The 23,829-nt window shown below is 37.0% G+C and overlaps 1 protein-coding gene and 1 pseudogene across 1 annotated transcript; one reads left to right on the top strand and one right to left on the bottom strand.

The window, feature by feature from the left end:
- Positions 1-4,682: 4,682 nt before the first annotated feature.
- LOC137397293 (uncharacterized) lies at positions 4,683-5,501 on the bottom strand (annotated as a pseudogene).
- Positions 5,502-17,907: 12,406 nt separating this feature from the next.
- Positions 17,908-22,567, top strand: LOC137396477 (DNA-directed RNA polymerase II subunit RPB1-like). Its single transcript, XM_068082771.1, has 5 exons — positions 17,908-17,955; positions 18,283-18,324; positions 18,723-18,788; positions 21,316-21,492; positions 21,619-22,567. Exons 1-5 carry the CDS (start codon positions 17,952-17,954, stop codon positions 22,185-22,187), a joined length of 858 nt encoding a protein of 285 aa, XP_067938872.1. The 5' UTR covers positions 17,908-17,951; the 3' UTR covers positions 22,188-22,567.
- The last annotated feature ends 1,262 nt before the right edge of the window (positions 22,568-23,829 follow it).

Raw genomic sequence — 23,829 nt, forward strand, 5'->3', positions numbered from 1 at the left:
GTTGATGCTTACTCTGCTAATACAACTTTCTTAGCATCGAGCAAGCGAGCCAACAATTTTCAAGGTCCATTTATTTTTTATCAAAAGAAAAATAAACCGATTTTGAAAAATGTTTCTATTTTTTTTATACATTTATAAGTTTTAATTTATATGAAAACCAATTGTTGCCAAAACATAGAAGTTACGCAGCATCAAGCTGCAATGATGGCACACCAACCTCCTCTTTGCCACCAGCCATCATCAGCACAGTGATACACACCCACAGCAGAATGCATTCACCAATTTCACAAAAGTCCTTACTGCTAACTTATACACAAGCCTGATAAGCAGTCTCGCTACCATATGCTGGTCTCTGTGGGTGGTGGTCTTTTATACCCAGACCACCCACAGATTATAAGCAGTCTCGCTACCATATGCTGGTCTTTTATACCCAGACCACCACCCACAGATTATAAGCAGTCTCGCTACCATATGGTGGTCTTTTATACCCAGACCACCACCCACAGATTTCCTGTCAGCGAAAGGCACAGCAACTCGGTAGCTTAGCTCACTTGCCCTCCTCTCGAAGGTTCTCTCACTTATCACTGATTCATACCCGTTTACATAGCGAGACCTGTTTGAGAGACGCCCTCCAGCGTTTCTGTCAGGAGCCAGCTTTTCAAAAGCCTTATCTTTCCATGGAAGCCAGCCCTTGCATTACTGGCTAATCACAGGAAAACCTCAAATATTCACATAGTATCAGACGCTAACAATGATCTATTTATGGCTGCTATATTTGTGCATTTGCTGTGCCACAACTTACAAATGCATGTCATGATTCTCAACAGTGTCTGTTATATGACGTGACAAATGCATGTCATGATTCTCAACAGTGTCTGTCATATGATGTGGCAAATGCATGTCACGATTCTCAACAGTGTCTGTCATATGACGTGACAAATGCATGTCATGATTCTCAACCGTGTCTGTCATATGACGTGACAAATGCATGTCATGATTCTCAACAGTGTCTGTCATATGACGCGACAAATGCATGTCATGATTTTCAACAGTGTCTGTCATATGACGTGACAAATGCGTGTCACGAATCTCAACAGTGTCTGTCATATGGCGTGACAAATGCATGTCATGATTTTCAACAGTGTCTGTCATATGACGTGACAAATGCATGTCACGACTCTCAACAGTGTCTGTCATATGACGTGAATACAACATTTGTATGCATTAACTTACTGCATGCATTGATTGTTTTTGAGTCATTTTGTTGCCTGATTTAGACCGATAGCTTTCAATAACATTCACTGTTGCAAATGTCACTGGATTGTACTATATGGAACAGCCATAACTTAGTGGCCAACATATCTTTACCTGCCACTAGTAGCTGCGAGTTGTATTCCCAAAAGGACTGTCGGTAACATTTCACCTTAAACCGCTCTCTGCAACGGTATGTCTTCAATTATTGAGGTTGCCAGGCATGTTCAGCCAGGAACACCGAGCTATTGCAATGTCCCGCTCATGAAGTTTTGGTCTGCAACAAGCAAAGCTGATAGCATACTTAGCAAAAGGTATGGCATGGTATACTCCATCTAGAGATCTATCATGAGATACAGATCACACACTGTAATTTAAGACTGCTAAGCAACTGGTTGTATTGGATTCGTCGTTGACTGTTTGTACCAGGTAAAAACAACTCCTTGAATAAAATTTGACAAGTGTGTTGTGTTTTTTATCTCTTTGGTTAAAATGAAATATACTTTGTCATTTAACAAAATAAGTGATAAAGCCTCAACATTCATGTTTGTTCTTTGTGTTTTTTTTGCATCTGCGTTTCTAGTATAGGTGTGAGTTACCATGAACAATTTTTATTCAGAGGTTGACTTGCAACAAAATTCACATTGCTGTTGTTTGTTATTAAAAGATTCACCATGTCTTACTCTGCTGTCTTGTAGGTGCAAAATATGTGGAAATGTGATTACAAGCTCTCAAAAGCTTAAAAACGAACAGTTAATCGCCGCCATCACGAAACCGCTGTAGATTGGAATCCCTTTCTAAAACGGGTCAAATGGGATGTAGTTGAACACGATGGCTTCTGTTTACACTTTCATGCAACCTCATTCATCGAAATATTTTCACAAATATACTTTAGGCATTCAATAAAACCATGTCTATTGTCCTTACGCGTCTATTTCATTATCATTGTAATACTGTCACTTTGAGCACTGATATCTCATAACCTACCGTAAAAAATTGTTTAATTTTTTTAACTTTAGCTTGAAGGAGTGCACATCATCTTCTAATAAACATGACAAGCCTGTTGATCACCTGTGATAGTCGAAAAATGCTGCAGAATATGTTCGCGCCATTCGGCGGGAAGTATAGGTCACATGATCAGATTACGATTAGATGATTAGACCAGGCTGAAATGAAACTGTAAAGTAGCGAGCATCTATATTTGAGATTTGGGATTTAGTTTCATCAGCAAAATTAGTTAAGCAAAAGAAAAAAGCTGGAAGAGTGATGAAGCCCATAATACGCAATAGCATAGCTCGTCGTGGTGTTGGGCTTGTCGTCATTGGTTTTATTCACATATTAAAAGGTACAACATAAGTTCTCTCTTAAAACTGGCCACCTTCTCTTTGCTTTTAATAGACTTAGGGAGTTGGTTCCAAAAAATGACTTGTTGGAAATCCACCCTGCGATGGCCTGCACGGGGAGAAGATTGTGGGAGATTTAGACAGGAATTTGAGAATCGGGTTTGATATATTGTGCGAGGGATGTAATTACAGTAAAATTCTTGATGGGCTAAAAGTATACTGTGGTATGAATATAGTGAACTGATAGGGAGTATGGATGATGATTTGAAAAGAGGGTCGATGTGGGTGAGGCGGTTTTTTGGGAATGGTCCTTATCATGTGTTTTTGAAGTGTTATTAAATTTGTAAGATGGATGGGAGGTGCATTGCCCCATGCCTCAATGCAATATGAAAGTTTGGAATTAACCATAGAATTGTATAATAAAAGCAAAGCTTTGTGGGGTAAATATTCAAATGTGCGGTAGAGTAAGCCTGATAAGGGTCTCATTTTTTTTAGTAAATATTCGATGTGTTTTTTCCAAGTGAGATTAGAACCAATGAAAATGCCTAAGAAATTAGTGTGATCTGTCTGACAAATTGGTTTGTTGAAAATGAAAAAGGGATGAATGTTAGCTAGATGAAATTTATTTTGGGGGTTTTATAGTAACACGAAATTAGTCTTATCAACATTTAAGGTGAGTTTCTTAGAAGTGCACCAGTTTTGAATAGCAAGAAGTTTGTTATTTAAACAATCTATGTGCTCATTGATGTTAAAGGATTTGAAAAAGAGATTAGTGTCATCGGCATAGAGCAAAGATGTGAAAAAGTTGGTGACATGTGTTAAATCATTTATGTATGTTAAAAAAAGAGTTGGACCAAGGATGGAACCTTGAGGTACACCACCTGTTAAATCTAGTATGGAAGATAAAGTGTTACCAATACTAGTGTGTTGTTTACGTTTGGTTAGATGGCTTTTGATCCAGTTACTTGCGGTGATGTCAAAATTAAGATTGTGGAGTTTTGAGTACAATATGTTATATTCTATTGTGTCAAAGGCTGTACTAAAATCTAGAAAGATGCCAAAAACACATTTAACATCGTTTAAGGATTTTAAAACATTATTGGTCAACTTAATTAGTGCATCCTTGGTGCTGCACTTTTTCCTAAAACCATATTGCCTATTGTTAAGCAGTAAATTACCCTCAAGGTATTCCATAATCTGTTTATTTACAGCTTTTTCAATTATCTTAGCACTGGTAGCAAACTAATGGGTCTGTAATTAGAGCAAATTTTACTTGAGCCTTTTTTAAACAAGGGTTTTACTTTAGCTATTTTCAAATTACTTGGTATTTAAGAAGTTGATAAGCTGGAGTTTAAAATGACAGTTATTACAGGAGCAATAGCTTCTGTTGCATCATTAACTAATTTTGATGGAATGTTATCAAATCCGGTTGCTTTGGCTGGAACCTTTTTTAGAAGCTTGGTTACATCATTGACGCCGACTTGTGATAATTTGAAAGTTAAACTTTTAGTTGATACCCTTTGTGTTAGCTCTACTGGATTATGATTGAACTTTTAAAAATTTTGTGCCAGTGACGGACCAATAGAAGTAAAATAGTTATTAAAGGTGTTGGCTATATCAATCTCTGTAGTCAGTTCTTTTTCATCGTGTATTATAGATTTTGGGGCTGATGATGATGATTCAGATTGGCCAATCCCATTATTTAGGATTTGCCAGAGGTGTTTAGGCCCAAAAGCACCTTTTATTAGGGATTCAAAATAGTTTGATTTGGCATTGCGGAGCTTCATGGTTATTTGATTCCTTAATTTTTTGGATCGAATTTTTAACTTTGAGTTGAGTGGTGAGCTGAGTGTTTAACTTTGAGTTAAGTGGTGAGCTGAGTGTTTAACTTTGAGTTAAGTGGTAAACTGAGTGTTTAACTTTGAGTTAAGTGGTGAGCTGAGTGTTTAACTTTGAGTTAAGTGGTAAGCTGAGTGTTTAACTTTGAGTTAAGTGGTGAGCTGAGTGTTTAACTTTGAGTTGAGTGGTGAGCTGAGTGTTTAAGAGTAAAATAAGCTTTAAAATAGGCTTGTATATACGAGCTGAAATTCAAGGTTTTCTGTTAGTTTTGTGATTGGGTGATGAAGGGGTATTAATGAAAAGAGCATGCTTGTTGCAAATTGTTTCAAAGATGGCTAAGAAAGTGTTATACTTTGTTTCAGTAGAGTTTGTTTCATATATTGAGTGCCAGTTGGTGTTAAAAAGATCAGAAGTAAAAGCTTGTTTGTCATAGGTTTTGAAAGAGCGATGATACGAATGATTGTTCGAGAAATGTGGTCTGAAGTTGGTGGGGTGCAGAGCAATAAAAGTTGGCAAATGGTTGCTTATGTCAGTCCGAATAGTACCCGCTCTGTATGGAAAAATGGTCAAAGTTTATGATAATGTGGTCAAGATAGGCTTTTTTGCGATTAGGAATAGTGACAGTATGGAGATAGTTGGAATGCGCTAAAATGTTATTATACAATCTACTCACCTGAGTAGAATTTAAAATGTCAATATTGATATCTCCTAGTACGATCTGTTTTATTCCACCTTCATTTTCAAGAAATTTATTCAGCTCATCTAAGAATTCTAATTTGTTTGAGGATGGTTGCCGATAGATGATTAAGAAAGTGAGGCCAGTTTCAAGTTGAGTGAACATACCACCATTTAAAGTAAGGCTTCCGAGCCTGTAAATTTTATTTCGCGGTTTTCAATGTTGTCAGCTATGCCACTGCGCATGCAGGCTCCATTTCCTCTAACTTGGTCTGGTCTTTAAACACCTGTAAAAGAATAGTTAGGTAGGTGAAAGTAAAGTGTTTCATTGTCATAAATAAAAGTTTCAGTTAAACATAAAACATCAAAGGGTTTGGGAAGGAAAGAATTCATAGTGTCCAATTTCTGAAATTTTTTTCGTAGACTTTGTACATCAGCATTAAGGATGCAAATTGAGTCCAACATAATAGGGTCCAATTAATCAATCATGTAGTTTGCACATGTGATACTTGGATTCATAATATCTAGAGAGTTATCTAATCAATGACTTACAGGGCATGGTTATTCTAGATGCTTAAGATTGTCTTAACATTTGATGTGAATCAGAGGAGAATCACTAGTCTTTCTTAAGTATATATTTAGGTTGGCCGTCCCGGCAAACTTGTAGTTATGTTCTTTCTTGAATTTTCTGGTTCTGTAGAATAACTTGGCTTGTTCAGGTAACTTGGGCAGGGGTCAAGTAATCCTTGATATAAATCTGTTGAATGTGTAGATGTTTTAAACCAAGGCATGAAGTTGATTGAGGATTTTCTTTAAAAGCTTTCATGAATGAGTTTCGTTTGTGTGTATGGATAAATTTGACCATGACGCGATCAGAGTTTTTTATCCGAAAGACATTATCAATATCGGTTGGCACAATAGCATGCGAGATCTTTTGGCCAATGGTATCCAGGGTTGCCATGATATTCTCATCTGGTTTATGTGGTATGCCATTTACTATCACGGTTTTGCCTCTTTCCTGGTGTTCAAGTTTGGTTCCAGTTTCTGTTTCATTATTCATGGTTGTAGTTACAGTAGATTTGATGTTGTCCTCCAATTTGCCATCAATGAACTCCAATGTTTTCTCAAAATCTGAATGGTTACTTCATGAAGTACATTTTTAAGTTTGTGTAAGCGCTCGTCTAACATCTTCATTCTGCCTAAAATCTTGTCCAGCTTTTCATGAATAGAGGCCATGTTTTCATCCTTAATTTATTGAGTTCTACCCTTAGTTTTAGACATTTTTATAAGACTTACCAATTTTAGGGGCAGCTCATATAAATTTCACTGCCCTATCTGGTAGAAGAGGCTCCGCCGATCCTTGCAGTATCTGGATCTCCTTGTCTGAATACATAATATTGCTTAACAATTTACTTAGGCTTGGGCATACGCCCTAGCGTAGTTGTATAGTTGTAATAGTTGTATGTCAATGTTGTATTTAATACGATATTTTATCCCAATGTTGTATTTGATACAGGCTTTCCGGTGTTTATCATAAACTAATGCTACGAGGCGTTTTATATTAAGTTTTTTATTGGCCTTTAATTTCACGTGATAACATCACGTGTCAAAACAATAACCATAATGTTTGAGAACATCATCAAAATAAAGAGATTCCAAACTACGGTGTTTTTGTGATGTCTGCGATTAACTGTTTGTTTTTGAGCTTTTAAGAGCTTGTAATCACATTTCCACATATTTTGCACCTACAACACAGCAGAATAAAACATGGTGAACCTGTTGATACCAAATAACTGTAATGAGAATTTTGTTGCAAGTAAACAAAGAGGGAACGTCTGTCCTAAACGTCTGTCCTAAACCGAAAAAAATCATCAGAGATGAAGTCACTAGCTGCATTTACAGCAGCAATGACAGTTATTAGCATACCCCTCCCCTTCCTGTCTGACCCCTCCTCTTCCTGTCTGACCCCTCTTCTTCCTGTCTGACCCCTCCCCTTCCTGTTTAAAATGACCTGGCCAACCAGTCTTATAACTCTCGCAGAAACAACTTTCTCTGACTTGTGGACTGTTTTAAAACTGTCTTGTCCATGTTAATTACATGTATATCTGCATTGGAAGCTCTTCAAGTTTCCAGTAAAATTAATGGATAGTAAGATATATGGACAGGTCTTTTATTAATCTTAACTCATTGTGCTGTCAAATATATTAGTAGAATATACATGTAAATTGACAAAATAGTTAAATTTATAATAAATTTCAAAGCTAGATAAAAATAAGTAAGTTACTTTCTACTTACAAAATTTACTGGTCCTTTTAGAGTTCGATTTAATTAAGAAAACTGACCAACAGCTACTTACTAAGGCTTGATTATTTTAAAATTGAACAATATGCTTACGTCGCGCTTTTCTTCACGCTTTAGCATAGCGTTGCTTCGATATGGACTTTTTTTCAAATTCTATAGTCGCTGCACACAATGAAGTCCTTATCCAATGAGAATGCTTGCTAGCCTTCAACTCAATCAAGTTGCTAGGTGATGAGAACTCTATCCATTGCAGATATTACTCGTGATAAATGTAGTGATGATTGTATGCTTTGTAATAGGTTACAGTGAACAAACTATACAAAGCCCATGTTTGGCCTAATAAACAATCCTCTCAATACAACATCTACTGGCTGGAAGTTGTACTTTATCATGGCAGTAACGAGAGTACAAAAAAATATAATACATTTTCACTTGCCCTGCTATTAGTAGCGCCTATATACTCCATGGAGCAGATAACAAAGTCGTTTAATGTCAAAACTGTACATATGTCTTGTTAACATTCCTAAGTGATACGCTCAACATAAACATCAAACGAACCCGCAGTAGTGTGAAACACAAATTCCGCATCTACAAGTTTATGCAAATTCATGTTTCGTCATTTTGCATCTGATAGCAAATTGTTATGGAAATACAATTTAATGTCTAAGAATAAACCTTAACTCGAGCTTCCTTGATAAAAAAACAGATGCCATGAATGATCTCCTGTGCTTCCATTTCATACAGCAATTCAAACATAAAAATTTATCGACAATATGGAGTCAGTTTTTATCAACCAGTAAGAACTTTATCTCTTTACTGAAGAAACTTAATGAGATGACAGTTTAAATTACATTGCCTTTGCTTTGGAGCCACTGTGGTCTAGTGGTCTTGCCCATGGAGCCACTGTGGTCTAGTGGTCCTGCCCATGGAGCCACAGTGGTCTAGTGGTCCTGCCCATAGAGCCGCTGTAGTCTAGTGGTCCTGCCCATGGAGCCACTGTGGTCTAGTGGTCTTGCCAATGGAGCTACTGTGGTCTACTGGTTCTGCCCATAAAGCCACTGTAGTCTAGTAATCCTGGCCATAGAGTCGCTGTGGTCTAGTGGTTCTGCCCATGGAGCCACTGTGGTCTTGTGGTACTGTCCATGGAGCCACTGTGGTCTAGTGGTTCTGCCCATGGAACCGCTGTGGTCTAGTGGTCCTGCCCATGGAGCTGCTGTGGTTTTGTGGTTTTTCCCACGGAGCCACTGCGCTTGAACTCTGCACCGTGGCTGGTCTGTGGTTCAAGTCCCACAATGGGCTGGTAGAAAGTGTGTCTGTTTGTAAATTGCCGCTGCGCGCCCTTAAATCTTAAGTAAATTCTATTATGACATTGTACAGCCTACAGACATCTTTTACTGTACCACTAGTACGACAAGAGTTGAAAATAGTTGTAATTGAAATAATTTTAATTTATTTCTTAATGCTAACTGATTAACTGCTGCTTTCGGATTCGTTCAAATAAATTTACTCAATAACTGTTCCAAATTGCTACTAGTTTCGTAGTCGATCTGTATTAGTTTATATACTATAGCACAATACGCTAGTTTGCGAGGCAAAGAAGGCAGGATGATTCACACAAGACCTTGACAGCACAAGAATATTTTCTTTAATTGCGGAAGGTGTTTTTATTCTGAAAGCAGCAAGTTGAGAGAAGAAAAGGACTGTACTTCCCTGATAATGGTACGCGCCATAGAGTTTTAAAGGACTGTACTTCCCTGATAATGGTACACACCATAGAGTTTTAAAGGACTGTACTTCCCTGATAGTGGTACACACCATAGAGTTGAGAGAAGAAAAGGACTGTACTTCCCTGATAATGGTACACACCATAGAGTTTTAAAGGACTGTACTTCCCTGATAGTGGTACACACCATAGAGTTGAGAGAAGAAAAGGACTGTACTTCCCTGATAATGGTACACACCATAGAGTTTTAAAGGACTGTACTTTCCTGATAATGGTACACACCATAGAGTTTTAAAGGACTGTACTTCCCTGATAGTGGTACACACCATAGAGTTGAAAGAAGAAAAGGACTGTACTTCCCTGATAATGGTACACACCATAGAGTTTTAAAGGACTGTACTTCCCTGATAGTGGTACACACCATAGAGTTGAGAGAAGAAAAGGACTGTACTTCCCTGATAGTGGTACACACCATAGAGTTGAGAGAAGAAAAGGACTGTACTTCCCTGATAGTGGTACACGCCAAAGAGTTTTTGTAGCTACAACTATTGATAAGATACAAACAATCTTCATGATTTAATTTAAAAAGGCTTAGACAAAATGCAATCTTTAATCAAATTTTCCCAACATTTTCTAAAATTGCATTTTGCATTTTCAATCAATAGCAAAGACTATGACATTTTATCTCATTTCAAGCAGTCAAGTGTTTATTTTCAAATTTGACCAAATAAAACACTCCACGCGATATTTTGCAAGTCTCTTAGCACAAATACAGGTGCACACATGTCCTTGTCATAGACTCACTCAGTAACCTCAGGCAATGAATGCCTTTGATTACATTTCTTGGAAATAAAGTTCAACTATTAAAATGCCTTCTTTGCCATAGACTCCATAAATGTGGTTTATTAGAAGGTCGAATTCCAAAGTTCGGCAAACAAGTTCAGAAAAGTGAATTATTGAAGTATTTGTTATTGTAACTATTTAGCGGTAGAGTTCTTCCTGGTTGATATGTTAGTACCATACATCATGTTTATCAGCGTTTCTACTGCATTAATTCTTACATAGTTAGTATCTGTTCTGAGTTTCCTAATAGACAGCCTGCACATATTAACTTCATTTGTTGGTGCACAGGCTAGCCATAGAAATTCTAATTTCATGTAATACAGCTTACAGTAGATAACAATGCGTAAAACTTGCAAGTCATTGCATAACTCTACTTAATGTTTTCCTATAATTTACATGGTATGTTTATGTGGTAGGGTTATTTTGGGAAGAGATTATTAACAAACATAGTTGGGTAAACAACTTGTTGATGAGCAAACGATTTGCTCATGATTTTGGTCTGAATTAATTTAAGCTCCTAAAACTGTGTTTAACTATGACTCTCATGAAGGTAGTTGCAAAAACAATAGAAGTACTTGATTATCATCATCTTTGGAAAATTATTTGTTCTTATCGATTGAGTCTAAGAATGGACAATTGAATAGTTGCTTGCCATCTAAATTAATGAAGTGAGTGTGCGTGTGTGTGGTGTGTGTGGTGCATGTGTGTTGTGTGCGTGCCTGTGTTTGTGTGTGTGTGTGCGTGTGTGCGTATGTGTTCGTCTGTGTGTGGGGGTATGTGTATGTGTGCACGCAAGTGTGTGTGCTTGAGTGTGCGGTGTGTGTGCACACGCGTGCATACATGCGTGCTCGTGGCGTGGTATGGTGTGTGTATGTGTGCACATGTATAAGCTTATACAATCTTTTGCTGATTTTATGCAAATTTCCCGTGCAGATTCTTGATGCTTTATCGGCAGGTGCAATTGAGGGTGATAGAAATCCTGAGCATACCCTGGCTTACAGTCTGACCGTAAGTCAACAAGTTAAAAGTCAGAAGACAGTGTAGGTAGTGCAGGTCTATTAAGTCAACAAGTTAAAGGTCAGAAGACAGTGTAGGTAGTGCAAGTCTATTAAGTCAACAAGTTAAAAGTCAGAAGACAGTGTAGGTAGTGCAAGTCTATTAAGTCAACAAGTTAAAAGTCAGAAGACAGTGTAGCTAGTGCAGGTCTATTAAGTCAACAAGCTAAAAGTCAGAAGACAGTGTAGGTAGTGCAGGTTTATTAAGTCAACAAGTTAAAAGTCAGAAGACAGTGTAGGTAGTGCAGGTCTATTAAGTCAACAAGTTAAAAGTCAGAAGACAGTGTTGGTAATGCAGGTCTATTAGGTCAACAAGTTAAAAGTCAGAAGACAGTGTAGGTAGTGCAGGTCTATTAAGTCAACAAGTTAAAAGTCAGAAGACAGTGTAGATAGTGCAGGTCTATTAAGTCAACAAGTAAAAAGTCAGAAGACAGTGTAGGTAGTGCAGGTCTATTAAGTCAACAAGTTAAAGGTCAGAAGACAGTGTAGGTAGTGCAGGTCTATTACGTCAACAAGTTAAAAGTCAAAAGACAGTGTAGGTAGTGCAGGTCTATTACGTCAACAAGTTAAAAGTCAGAAGACAGTGTAGGTAGTGCAGGTCTATTAAGTCAACAAGTTAAAGGTCGGAAGACAGTGTAGGTAGTGCAGGCAGGTTTAATGAATTTCATGAGTTAGAGTCTCGCGGAGAGCACTATCTTGTGGAGAACTTGTATTACCACCTATATCATTTCTGCAGTGTGACGGTTTTATGGAAGATTTCAAAACGATCAGAGTTTTATGAGAATAATTAACTGCTTCCGGTTTTTGCATATTAATCTTTACTATAATATGAGCGGAGTTCTGCGTGGCTAAACAGTAGCCTAGTGAGAAAAGATTTGTAAGAGCGGAATGCGAGAGCTCTGTGGATTACCATCAGATTATTTAATGTATAAAAACAGGCCCACTTCAAGCAACGCAGGGCTTAATTAGCATTTTTAGAACTTTCGTTTTCCATATAAATGCACCAGGATGTATCTGATTAGAAACTCAAGGATGTACTTTGGCACGCATTACAGACGTCCCTCAATAAACCTTGGCACGCATTACAGACGTCCCCCAATAAACATTTGCACGCATTACAGACGTTCCTCAATAAACATTGGCACGCATCACAGGCGTCCCTCAATAAACATTGGCATGCATTACAGACATCCCTCAATAAACACTGGCACGCATTACAGACGACCCTCAATAAACATTGGCATGCATTACAGGCGTCCCTCAATAAACATTGGCACGCATTACAGGCGTCCCTCAATAAACATTGGCATGCATCACAGACGTCCCTCAATAAACATTGGCACGCATTACAGATGTCCCTCAATAAACATTGGCACACATTACAGACGTCCCTCAATAAACATTGGCATGCATCACAGACGTCCCTCAATAAACATTGGCACGCATTACAGATGTCCCTCAATAAACATTGGCACACATTACAGACGTCCCTCAATAAACATTGGCACGCATTACTGATGTCCCTCAATAAACATTGGCACGCATTACAGACGTCGCTCAATAAACATTGGCATGCATCACAGACGTCCCTCAATAAATATTGGCACGCATTACAGATGTCCCTCAATAAACATTGGCACGCATTACAGATGTCCCTCAATAAACATTGGCACACATTACAGACGTCCCTCAATAAACATTGGCATGCATCACAGACGTCCCTCAATAAACATTGGCACGCATTACAGATGTCCCTCAATAAACATTGGCACACATTACAGACGTCCCTCAATAAACATTGGCACGCATTACTGATGTCCCTCAATAAACATTGGCACGCATTACAGACGTCCCTCAATAAACATTGGCATGCATCACAGACGTCCCTCAATAAACATTGGCACGCATTACAGATGTCCCTCAATAAACATTGGCACGCATTACTGATGTCCCTCAATAAACATTGGCATGCATTACAGACGTCCCTCAATAAACTGAATGTCCTTTGGCATGCATTACAGACGTCCCTCAATAAACGCTTTCATGGATTGTAGCCAGGAAAGCATGGTAGCAATTTGCATTAAAAATCTCTGCGTGTACTATGAGCTATCTGATTTGAAATTACAGGCAACACCGGCTTGCTGATAGCAAGACATGCCTGGTCTTAGCTAGCTGATTGACTACAACTCATAATTTTAGAAGAAATCTGATGGTTTCTGTTAATGGTTAGGGTAGATGATGTTGCATGAACATTGAGCCGTAGAGGTCTGAGTGATGGCGGGTATGGTTGTGTTTCTACATGTACCATGCTTTATTGTAAGTAATGTAAGTATGAACATAATGTTTAATCAATATTTATTTATTGGTAAAGATATTTAACACTTATTGCTTAATATTTCAATGACTGTTTATGAATGACAACACAAATCTCAACAGTGGATATTTTTATGGTTTATATGCGAACCAGCTGAATGCGTGGTATTGCACGGGTAATGAAAAGGTTTTTGTACAGAGACATTATTTTTAATCAACAAACACGACATTTACCATTTTAACTTTTAAATGAAGGTGTTTGTTTATTTCTGCGTGTCTCCGGCCAATGCATAATTTAAATATTTGAAAGCTCGAGACAGAGTTAAAGCAGATTGTTAGAAAACATTTCCTATTTGTTATGCTACACATTAGCTTAAGATTTAAAGCACGTTATAAAAGGTGACAGGTAATGTAGCTGCCGCTCCTTTACCCGATGAGTTTGAGTAACTTAAGCTAGTCTAAATATATATAATAAAGTGTTTGTAGCTTGTAGTTTTTTATTTATACATTTGATTTTTTCTATATTTGACCAGCATGTTTGAGCTGACACTTGCTTTTGTCATTTCCGCACCACCAACGAGGTAAACAAATTGCGCATTGCCCAAACGGCGCCTCTTGTTTCTTTAATAAGAATGACATTCTTATTTTATTAACAAATATAGAGACTAGGGTCCTACTAGAACTGTCAATGACATATGATTTGGAGTTGTCTTCGTATTGTTCAAGAACCTTTACTATAATAGGAGCCGTGTTTTTCCTTCCATTTTCCCGCAGCTAGTTACGAGCATTAAGACAAAAATCACACTGCACAAGAATCAAAGCCGGATATTCTGGTGCACAGATTTGAACTAAACTACACAACCACCTTTCTACATTTTGACAAATTTGTGCAAATAGTATTTTCCAGTGTTTTTGCAGTGAAAGTAATTTAACCAAGAAATATTCACTACACACACACACACACACGCACACACTGAGATGACAAAAAACAGACACCTAGTTTTATATATATAGACTACAATGTTGATCATTTGGTAAAAACAACAAGAAGAGGATAACTCCTAAAAATATCTATAGAGTTCTTCTGGGACTTGAGAAAATGCAAAATGGTTGATGAACTAAAAGCTAAGTATTTTATGCATATTTTGTACTTTAAACTTCAGGCGGAAAATGTGATATTTTCAATGCGGTATTTAAAGATTAAACTATTTTACTCATTCGGTTTAGTTTGTAATAATTATTTAAATCATAAAAATCAGAATGAAAATTTATTTAAAAATTAAACATTGCTAAAATCTAATTAGAGCTAAAGAATGGGCACCTTTAAATAAAAACGAGTCAAGGACTTCATTGAGACACAATAATAGTCAATCAAGGTTTCCTTAACTGTCCAACCATTTACTCCAGTCGCAGAAAAAGGTGTGTCGGTCTATAAAAAAGATAGGATAATTTATGTGTCAAATGGCACATGATGGAAGTCATTATTCATGCCAACAAACTTTAACCAGAATGAGCTGCGTAAACTTTAGCACGCGTCGATGCAGGAAAAAGGCTGGTTTTATCAGCATGCCAGAGGTGATGCAGAATAGGAGGCCTTGACAAGGGCTTTAGTTAGCAACATCTTACTAGGAGCAAGCGACTAACACAAACAGGAATGCTCTTATAAGTCTAGTTAGTGTTAAAATAAGCCTAGGTTGTTTTAGAGTGTGTTATAGTGCGCTGCCAGTAGCACTTTCACTCGATAAGAAAATTGTATGTATAACACAAGGGGGGATAAATACAAATTTGTTCAAGTGACTGTTTAAGAACACCATACCGGTAATGAAATTAATGAATAAGTGGTTAGGCAAACATATTCCAATTTTCTATGCATGAAACTCTTTATTTTAGCAATATGAAAGGAGGTAATGAAAAGCATCTTTACAAAAATAAGTACACAAACAACTTTTTTAGGAATCCGACACTTTAGAGGCCGAGTTAACCACTGCTCGGTATTTTATATTGCCATTTGTTTAAACATTCTGCTGAATTATGTTTTCAAAATTTGTACATAAACCTTATAATGTAATCTTAATTTTCTCAGTTTACCAGTTCCAGCTAGCTAGTGTAAATGCATGAGCGGTTAGGTTTGTCTTGTTTTGCATACTTTATGTACTTAAATACATTAGTTATAGACATACACGTGTGAGGCAATCAATCAACCAATGGTGATATATTGATAAACACCTGCCTTTGGACAAATAATGTTCTTTTGGAAATAGAGATGAAACGACAAGCCTGAAGTTAAGATAGCTATGTTTCTCCTCCATATATTTAGTTTATCTATCTCCTAAAACCACAGACATTGGTAGACGAGTCATTTTCCAATGCTATGACTTATTTATACACTCTGACTTCACACACTGACTTCACACGCTGACTTCACATGCTGATTTCACATGCCGACTTCATGCACTGACTTCATATGCTACCTTCATATGCTGACACGCCGACTTCATACGCTGACTTCACACACTGACTTCACATGCTGACTTCACACGTTGACTTTACACACTGGCTTACTGAATCTCTGCCATAATATCATATAAGATTCGTTGTGATGCCTTCCCTCAAATAACAGATATCAGGACACTATTCGTTGTGATGTCTTCCCTCAAATAACAGATATCATGACACTATTCGTTGTGATGCCTTCCCTCAAATAACAGATATCAGGACACTATTCGTTGTGATGTCTTCCCTCAAATAACAGATATCATGACACTATTCGTTGTGATGCCTTCCCTCAAATAACAGATATCAGGACGCTATTCGTTGTGATGTCTTCCCTCAAATAACAGATATCAGAACACTATTCGTTGTGATGCCTTCTTCAAATAACAGATATCAGGACACTTTTTGTTGTGATGCCTTCCTTCAAATAACAGATATCAGGACACTATTCGTTGTGATGCTTTCCACAAATAACAGATATCAAGACGCTATGTGATCAGTTTTTTATTTTCACTCACTCAACAATTTGAGCATGATGATGAATGATGTGAGATTCTCAGGCTAATTCTTGGATGACAAGGGCACCTGTTAATACTCATTACATTCTATAACATTTATCTTGCAGATGTAAACAGAACTAATTTCATTATGCCTGTAAAAACTCTTAGGTATTCGAAATGGCTCCCGAGTTGAAACATTTTTAGCTCATTTGATCATTTTAAATTACTGCTAAAATTTATGTGTAAAGTTTAAAAATGTATATGGTTATTTTTATGACAATTTGTATATTTGCTAACACGTGTAGGTGTTGAAAGTATGTGGGAGTTGTTGCCTAAGTTACAGCCTTAAACCACATGTACATGTAGCTTACATGGCAGTGTCTCGCATGTTCATTGAACCCTATGCTAACATCCAAGGGGTAATATTTATCAGTTTTAGTATTTCAAATACTCCAATACCAGGGCAGCTATTCTCGTCATACTTTTCAACCAATATCCCATTAATAGTTCATGTCTTTTACACTAAACGAATTTGAGCATGGTATTCATCATATACACACATAGCATGTAGCGAGCATGATATGTAATATAAACACACGCCTAGCATGTAGCGAGCATGATATGTAATATAAATACAAACATAGCATGTAGCGAGCATGATATGTAATATAAATACACACGTATCTATATCACATATCTATATCTGTATTTATATCACATAGCATGTAGTGTGCATGCTATGTGATATAAATACACACATAGCATGTAGCGAGCATGATATGTAATTTATTACAAAGCTTGAAAAACCTGTGATATTTCTTTAACAAAAACTAGCCCATTTTTTAAAACAAGTGCATATATATGTATAAAACTATTTAAAAACTGAATTATGTGTAAAACATAGTAAGCCTAATAAATAATAATGATTTTATTATAAGTCCATCAGAGACACGCAAACAAAGTATAGGCGTGGATAAGCTGAAAGGCAGAGGCAGTGATAGAGACACATATATATAATTATAGTGAATTGTACTTTATTGTACTGTATTGTACTGTATTGTATTGTACTGTATTGTATTATATGGTGTACCACATTCTAACTTAGATAAGGCAAACTTTAAACAATCTATTTGTTCATTTTTATAGTTTTATACTTTTTCATTACGTTTTAACAGGGTGTTACCAAGTAGAGCCATATTAATAGATAATTTGATCATGACAAATGTAAGATATAAGATGTTGTTCCTTAAAGAGTTGTGGAGTTTTAAAGTTTTAATATTTTACTTTCATCCCTTGGCTAGAGTTCATTTTCTCAAAGAGAAAATGAACTCTTTCTCTCCCTCAGAGAGAGAGATAGAAAGAGAGATGGAGAGAGAGATGCAATACATGCACATGTTGTTGATCGCATCCTGTTGCGACCGTTCATCTTCCTTTATTCACAGGCTCCTGAATTAATGTGCCTATTACCATATAACTTGACGGATAAACCAACAAGGTTCCATATGAATTCCTTGATGTTTCTCTTGCGTGAATAATGGTGAGCACAAGGTATAAAAGCAGGCTCCAAGGCAGCAGTTAGTAAGTGTTGCTTGCTCTGCAAACACAAGATATCATCATGGGTAAGAGATTCTAATTGCTGCTAGTCACACTTCATTTCACTTGAAAATATTTGTAAATGAAATGAGATAATAGTTGGTCTGTTTTATCATTTTCTTATCTGTTACATGGGTTTGCCTTTTTGGTATTTTTTGTGCGGAATAAACTATTTTCTTCATTTGTTGTAACAGAGGCCTACTGAAAGCCCTTTGTCTGGCTCTACATCGACATGCTACTGTAGAAATGAGTAGTTTTGGTCGATGAATACACTCGTAATGATGACAGACTTCTCTGGTTGATTTCTGAACCAATTCTGAATGTATCACTAAGCTTTCATATGTTTGTTTTAGGTAGCAAAGTATGCGCAGCACTGGTCTTTGTCATGGTTCTAGGTGAGTCTATATCTACAAATATTTCACTGAAGCCCTTATGTCTCATTCTATAATATAAACATGGTGTGTGAATAGTGCTGATGCATGTTGTTCATTTGTATATAAATAAAACATTTCATTATGACTGTCTGTCTGATGATCAAGGATATCTTTGTATTTTAATAGATGTGTAAAAACTCATTTAGGCATTTAAACCAAAATTCATTAAGAAAAAGTGCGCATCGAGTTGTTATGCCTAAACAATGTAAATTGTTTTATTTATTCATTTGTGTTAGCTTGTTATGTCATTATAACTTGTTATGCTAGTGTTAGTTAACATAATAAGTTATAATGACATAACAAGGTAAAATGTTATAACATAAGCATTAGCTAACATAAAATGTATTCTTTTCTTACAGTTGCCATGACACATGGGCATCAACCATCTTATCAACCTTCTCATCAACATACGCCCCACTCCTATGGTAAGACCTTGCTCTTGCATATATTCATTTATTTAAAATATTTATCTATCGTTATATTTATTTTCAATTACTTTATTGGCAATAAGTTAGTTTGAAAAAGAAATGTTTTGCAAAATATGTCATACAAGAACCATAAAACAGGGCAAACGCAACTCAATAAAATAAAATAAATGGTTTATAAACATTATTTTAACCCTTTTGCATAAATCTACATCCTTTTTGTCTTTTTACCAGTCTACCCGTAGGAGATATAATCACATCAGATCCCATAATAAGTAGATGCTGTACACAACTTGCTGGTGCACATCTTACATAGCTAGCAGTACACTATAGTATAACCGGTACACATCTTACATAGCTAGCAGTACACTATAGTATAACCGGTACACATCTTACATAGCTAGCAGTCCACTATAGTATAACTGCTACACATCTTACATAGCTAGCAGTACACTATAGTATAGCTGGTACACTTCTTACATAGCTAGCAGTACACTATAGTATAGCTGGTACACATCTTACATAGCTAGCAGTACACTATATTATAGCTGGTACACATCTTACATGGCTAGCAGTACACTATAGTATAGCTGCTACACTTCTCACATAGCTAACAGTACACTAAAGTATAGCTAGTACACATCTTACATAGCTAGCGGTACGCTATAGTATAACCGGTACACATCTTACATAGCTAGCAGTACACTATAGCATAGCTGGTACACATCTTACATAGCTAGCAGTACACTATAGTATAACCGGTACACATCTTACATAGCTAGCAGTACACTATAGTATAACTGTTACACATCCTACATAGCTAGCAGTACACTATAGTATAGCTGGTACACACCTTACATAGCTAGCAGTACACTATAGTATAGCTGCTACACATCCTACATGGCTAGCAGCACACTAAAGTATAGCTGGTACACATCTTACATGGCTAGCAGTACACTATAGTATAGCTGCTACACATCTTACATAGCTAGCAGTACACTATAGCATAAATGGTACACTTCTCACATAGCTAACAGTACACTAAAGTATAGCTAGTACACATCTTACATAGCTAGCGGTACACTATAGTATAACCGGTACACATCTTACATAGCTAGCAGTACACTATAGTATAGCTGGTACACATCTTACATAGCTAGCAGTACACTATAGTATAACCGGTGCACATCTTACATAGCTAGCAGTACACTATGGTATAACCGGTACACAGCTTACATAGCTAGCAGTACACTATAGCATAACTGCTACACATCCTACATAGCTAGCAGTACACTAAAGTATAGCTGCTTCACATCCTACATAGCTAGCAGTACACTATAGTATAGCTGATACACTTCTTACATAGCTAGCAGTACACTATAGTATAACTGGTACACTTCTTACATAGCTAGCAGTACACTAAAGTATAGCTGGTACACATCTTACATAGCTAGCAGTACACTATAGTATAACCGGTACACATCTTACATAGCTAGCAGTACACTATAGTATAGCTGGTACACATCTTACATAGCTAGCAGTACACTATAGTATAGCTGGTACACATCTTACATAGCTAGGAGTACACTATAGTATAACCGGTACACATCTTACATAGCTAGCAGTACACTATAGTATAACCGGTACACATCTTACATAGCTAACAGTACACTATAGTGTAACTGCTACACATCCTACATAGCTAGCAGTACACTAAAGTATAGCTGCTACACATCCTACATGGCTAGCAGCACACTAAAGTATAGCTGGTACACATCTTACATGGCTAGCAGTACACTATAGTATAGCTGCTACACATCTTACATAGCTAGCAGTACACTATATTATAGCTGGTACACACCTTACATAGCTAGCAGTACACTATAGTAGAGCTGGTACACATCCTATTGGAAGATCAGGTAAATAATGTTTGCATTGTATAAACAACTACATATACTTACATGTATATCTTACTTATAGGTACATGTACCTATAAGTAAAATGAACAACATCTAAACGCCTAAAAGGTAGGAACAATGAGGATCATGTAGAGATGGTGAAATGGAGAGACCTACATAGTTACTAAACTGTCTTTAGCAGGTCAATGACTTCAGTAAAGTTATAGTGACTTCCTAATGATTATGCATCTATTTAAGCTTTTATGTATTAGCGTATTTAGAGTAGATTTGTTCACAATCAATATGGGAATGAAACAGCTGAGAACACCTCAGTTGGGGCTTATCCTCTAGAAATAATGGTGATATTAAAAGCATCTGAGCTTGAAAGATTTTCAGAATAGTTTTAAAAGCAGATATATTTGTTATACAGGTTAAACAGGTATATGTTTTTCTAGCAAAATAATGTTAGTATTACTAAAACAATTAAACTAAATCGTAGAATTAGTTTGTTGTCATGCCAATTTAAAAGTTTTTGAACATTTCGTTAACGCCTAGATATTTATCTGACTGCTATAACTATTATAGATAGTGAATACCTGCTAGAATGTGTCTTGTTTTGCTGCCTGTAGTGGTCAAATACTGGTCTCAATGGGGGAGCTACGGAGCTTGTTCAGTAACTTGTGGATGGGGAGAGCAGCGCAGGTACAGAACGTGCCTATCTAAAACTCGATATGGATATGGGAACCCTGTCTATTCTTGCTCTGGACCAAGCTACAGCAGACAAAGATGCCATGTTGGGAACCCTAGTAAGCGCACTTATTCATTATAATATATTTAAACATAAGTATGGAAGAACACAATGTTGGTGCATGAGGGAATGCAATGTCGGATATGATTCCATGTCTTTGCAAACTGTTTCTCTTTCTTAACAGTTGATGGTGGATGGTCGCACTGGTCATCGTGGGCAACTATCCAAGGATATAAAAAAAAGAGAACGAGACAATGTAATTACCCTCCACCAAGCTGTGGTGGAAGATACTGCTATGGATCCAGCATTGAAAAGAAAACTTCTTTACATTACCCGACACCTTCTCCGCATTACCCGACATCCTCTCGGCATTACCCGACACCTTCTCCGCATTACCCGACACCTTCTCCGCATTACCCGACACCTTCTCCGCATTACCCGACACCTTCTCCGCATTACTCGAAACCTTCTCCGCATTACCCGGCACTTTCTCCGCATTACCCGACACCTTCTCGACATTACCCGACACCTTCTCGACATTACCCGACACCTTCTCCGCATTACCCGACACCTTCTCCGCATTACCCAGCACTTTCTTCGCATAACCCGACACCTTCTCCACATTACCCAACACCTTCTCCACATTACCCGACACCTTCTCCACATTATCCGACACCTTCTCCACATTATCCGACACCTTCTCCACATTACCCGACACCTTCTCCACATTATCCGACACCTTCTCCATATTAACGGAAGCCTTCTGCACATTAACCGACACCTTCTCTACATTACCGGACACCTCCACAGTAATCGGCACCTCACTGTGATTGGCTATAAAAGAGGCATAATCGTTATGGCAGCAACTAATATTGAGCGATGCTGGAAAATTACGTAACCTCAACAAAATGTTGATGATTTACTTATGACTTCCAATACGCAAGCTTGAGATAATTACCACTGATTCTTGATCAGCAGCAGCGTTGCTGCCGGTAATTAATGATAGTGCTAATGACCTCTCATTATATGTTGACTCTTATTTTGTGTTGTTTTTTACTGATCATTGTTTCTAAATTACTTGGTTGTCTGTTTCAAGCTGAGTTGTTTTTATTAAATACATGTCTTGCTCTTTACACTCATGCTTTGACAAATAAAATGCATTTGAAGTGTCTGAATTGCAATTCCCAATTACATGCTTGAGTATTAACCTACCTACTGAAGGCAAACTCATGTGCCTAAATGTACAAAAAGGTTTTATCCAAGCACTTCAAAAATATTTTCGATTGACTTCTTGTTTCTTGGGTTGACACAAAAATGGTTCCAATCTGCATTAAGGTTATCGTGTCTTATTTTGGTGTGTTTTCGACAGCCCTAAGCGAGTAGCGAATATTGTGTATGAATAGCTACTGAAATTGATGACCCATCACACTGATGACTTCTCCAATAATATGAGCATATTTTAAGGGTGTCATAGCGGGAACCTAAATAGGTGAAATGTGACAAATTTGGTTTATCATTTAAAAAGAATGTTAAAGTGCTGTATACTAAATTTTAAGTTGGTAATGACATTTAGATACGCATGTGTATGTGGGGACACCAAGCCGTTTATTAGAAGCTGCCGATTATGGGCTCTCAGCAATAGACAGAAATAGTATTCTAGTTTTAGCTGTTTTAAGAAGAGATAATTGTTGTTAAAGATGTTTATCTAAATTATTTTCTTACCAAAGACAGTAACTTACATAAAAACTTGCTGTTATACGTTCATCTTTGCACAACAACTCTTAAGTTCAACTTTAAGGGCATTACTAGGAGGATTGTCTGTTTTGCCAAAATAACTAAATATTGCGTCTAAGTATGTGGGTTAGAGATGCTAAATAGCATAGCATAACTTTAAACATTAAAATGCGAGCAATGATTAATGGAAAACTTGAAGATATGGCATAATTTTTGAGTTTATACAATTGTATATGTTTTGATAAACATCAACGATGTGATATGACAGTACACAGGAATAATGTATCTATTTCAAAGACTTGTCACGGGAGAGTTTTTATATCTATGGGATGGAATGACTAACTCCGCTACAGCTGAGCTAGATAGAAGCCAAATCTATGTCCTTAAAACAACAGATGTAGCATCTATGGGTTATTCACATTTAAAAGAAACAAATACATCAGATGTAACACTTTAATCTCTCATGTTGTTTTAATTAAATGTACTGTGTGTTTATCCCATCTTATACAAGTTAAAATTATCTCACAACCAAACGAGCGGAGCGAATGTTTGAGAGTTTTATGATAAATGCATGTGCACACAACTCTCAAAAATTATTCATCAACAACGTCGCAAACCCTTGTACCGAAATCTCATCAACAAATTTAACCATTTTTGTGTA

This window comes from Watersipora subatra, chromosome 5 (assembly GCF_963576615.1).
Source record: "Watersipora subatra chromosome 5, tzWatSuba1.1, whole genome shotgun sequence".
Classification (NCBI taxonomy): domain Eukaryota; kingdom Metazoa; phylum Bryozoa; class Gymnolaemata; order Cheilostomatida; family Watersiporidae; genus Watersipora; species Watersipora subatra.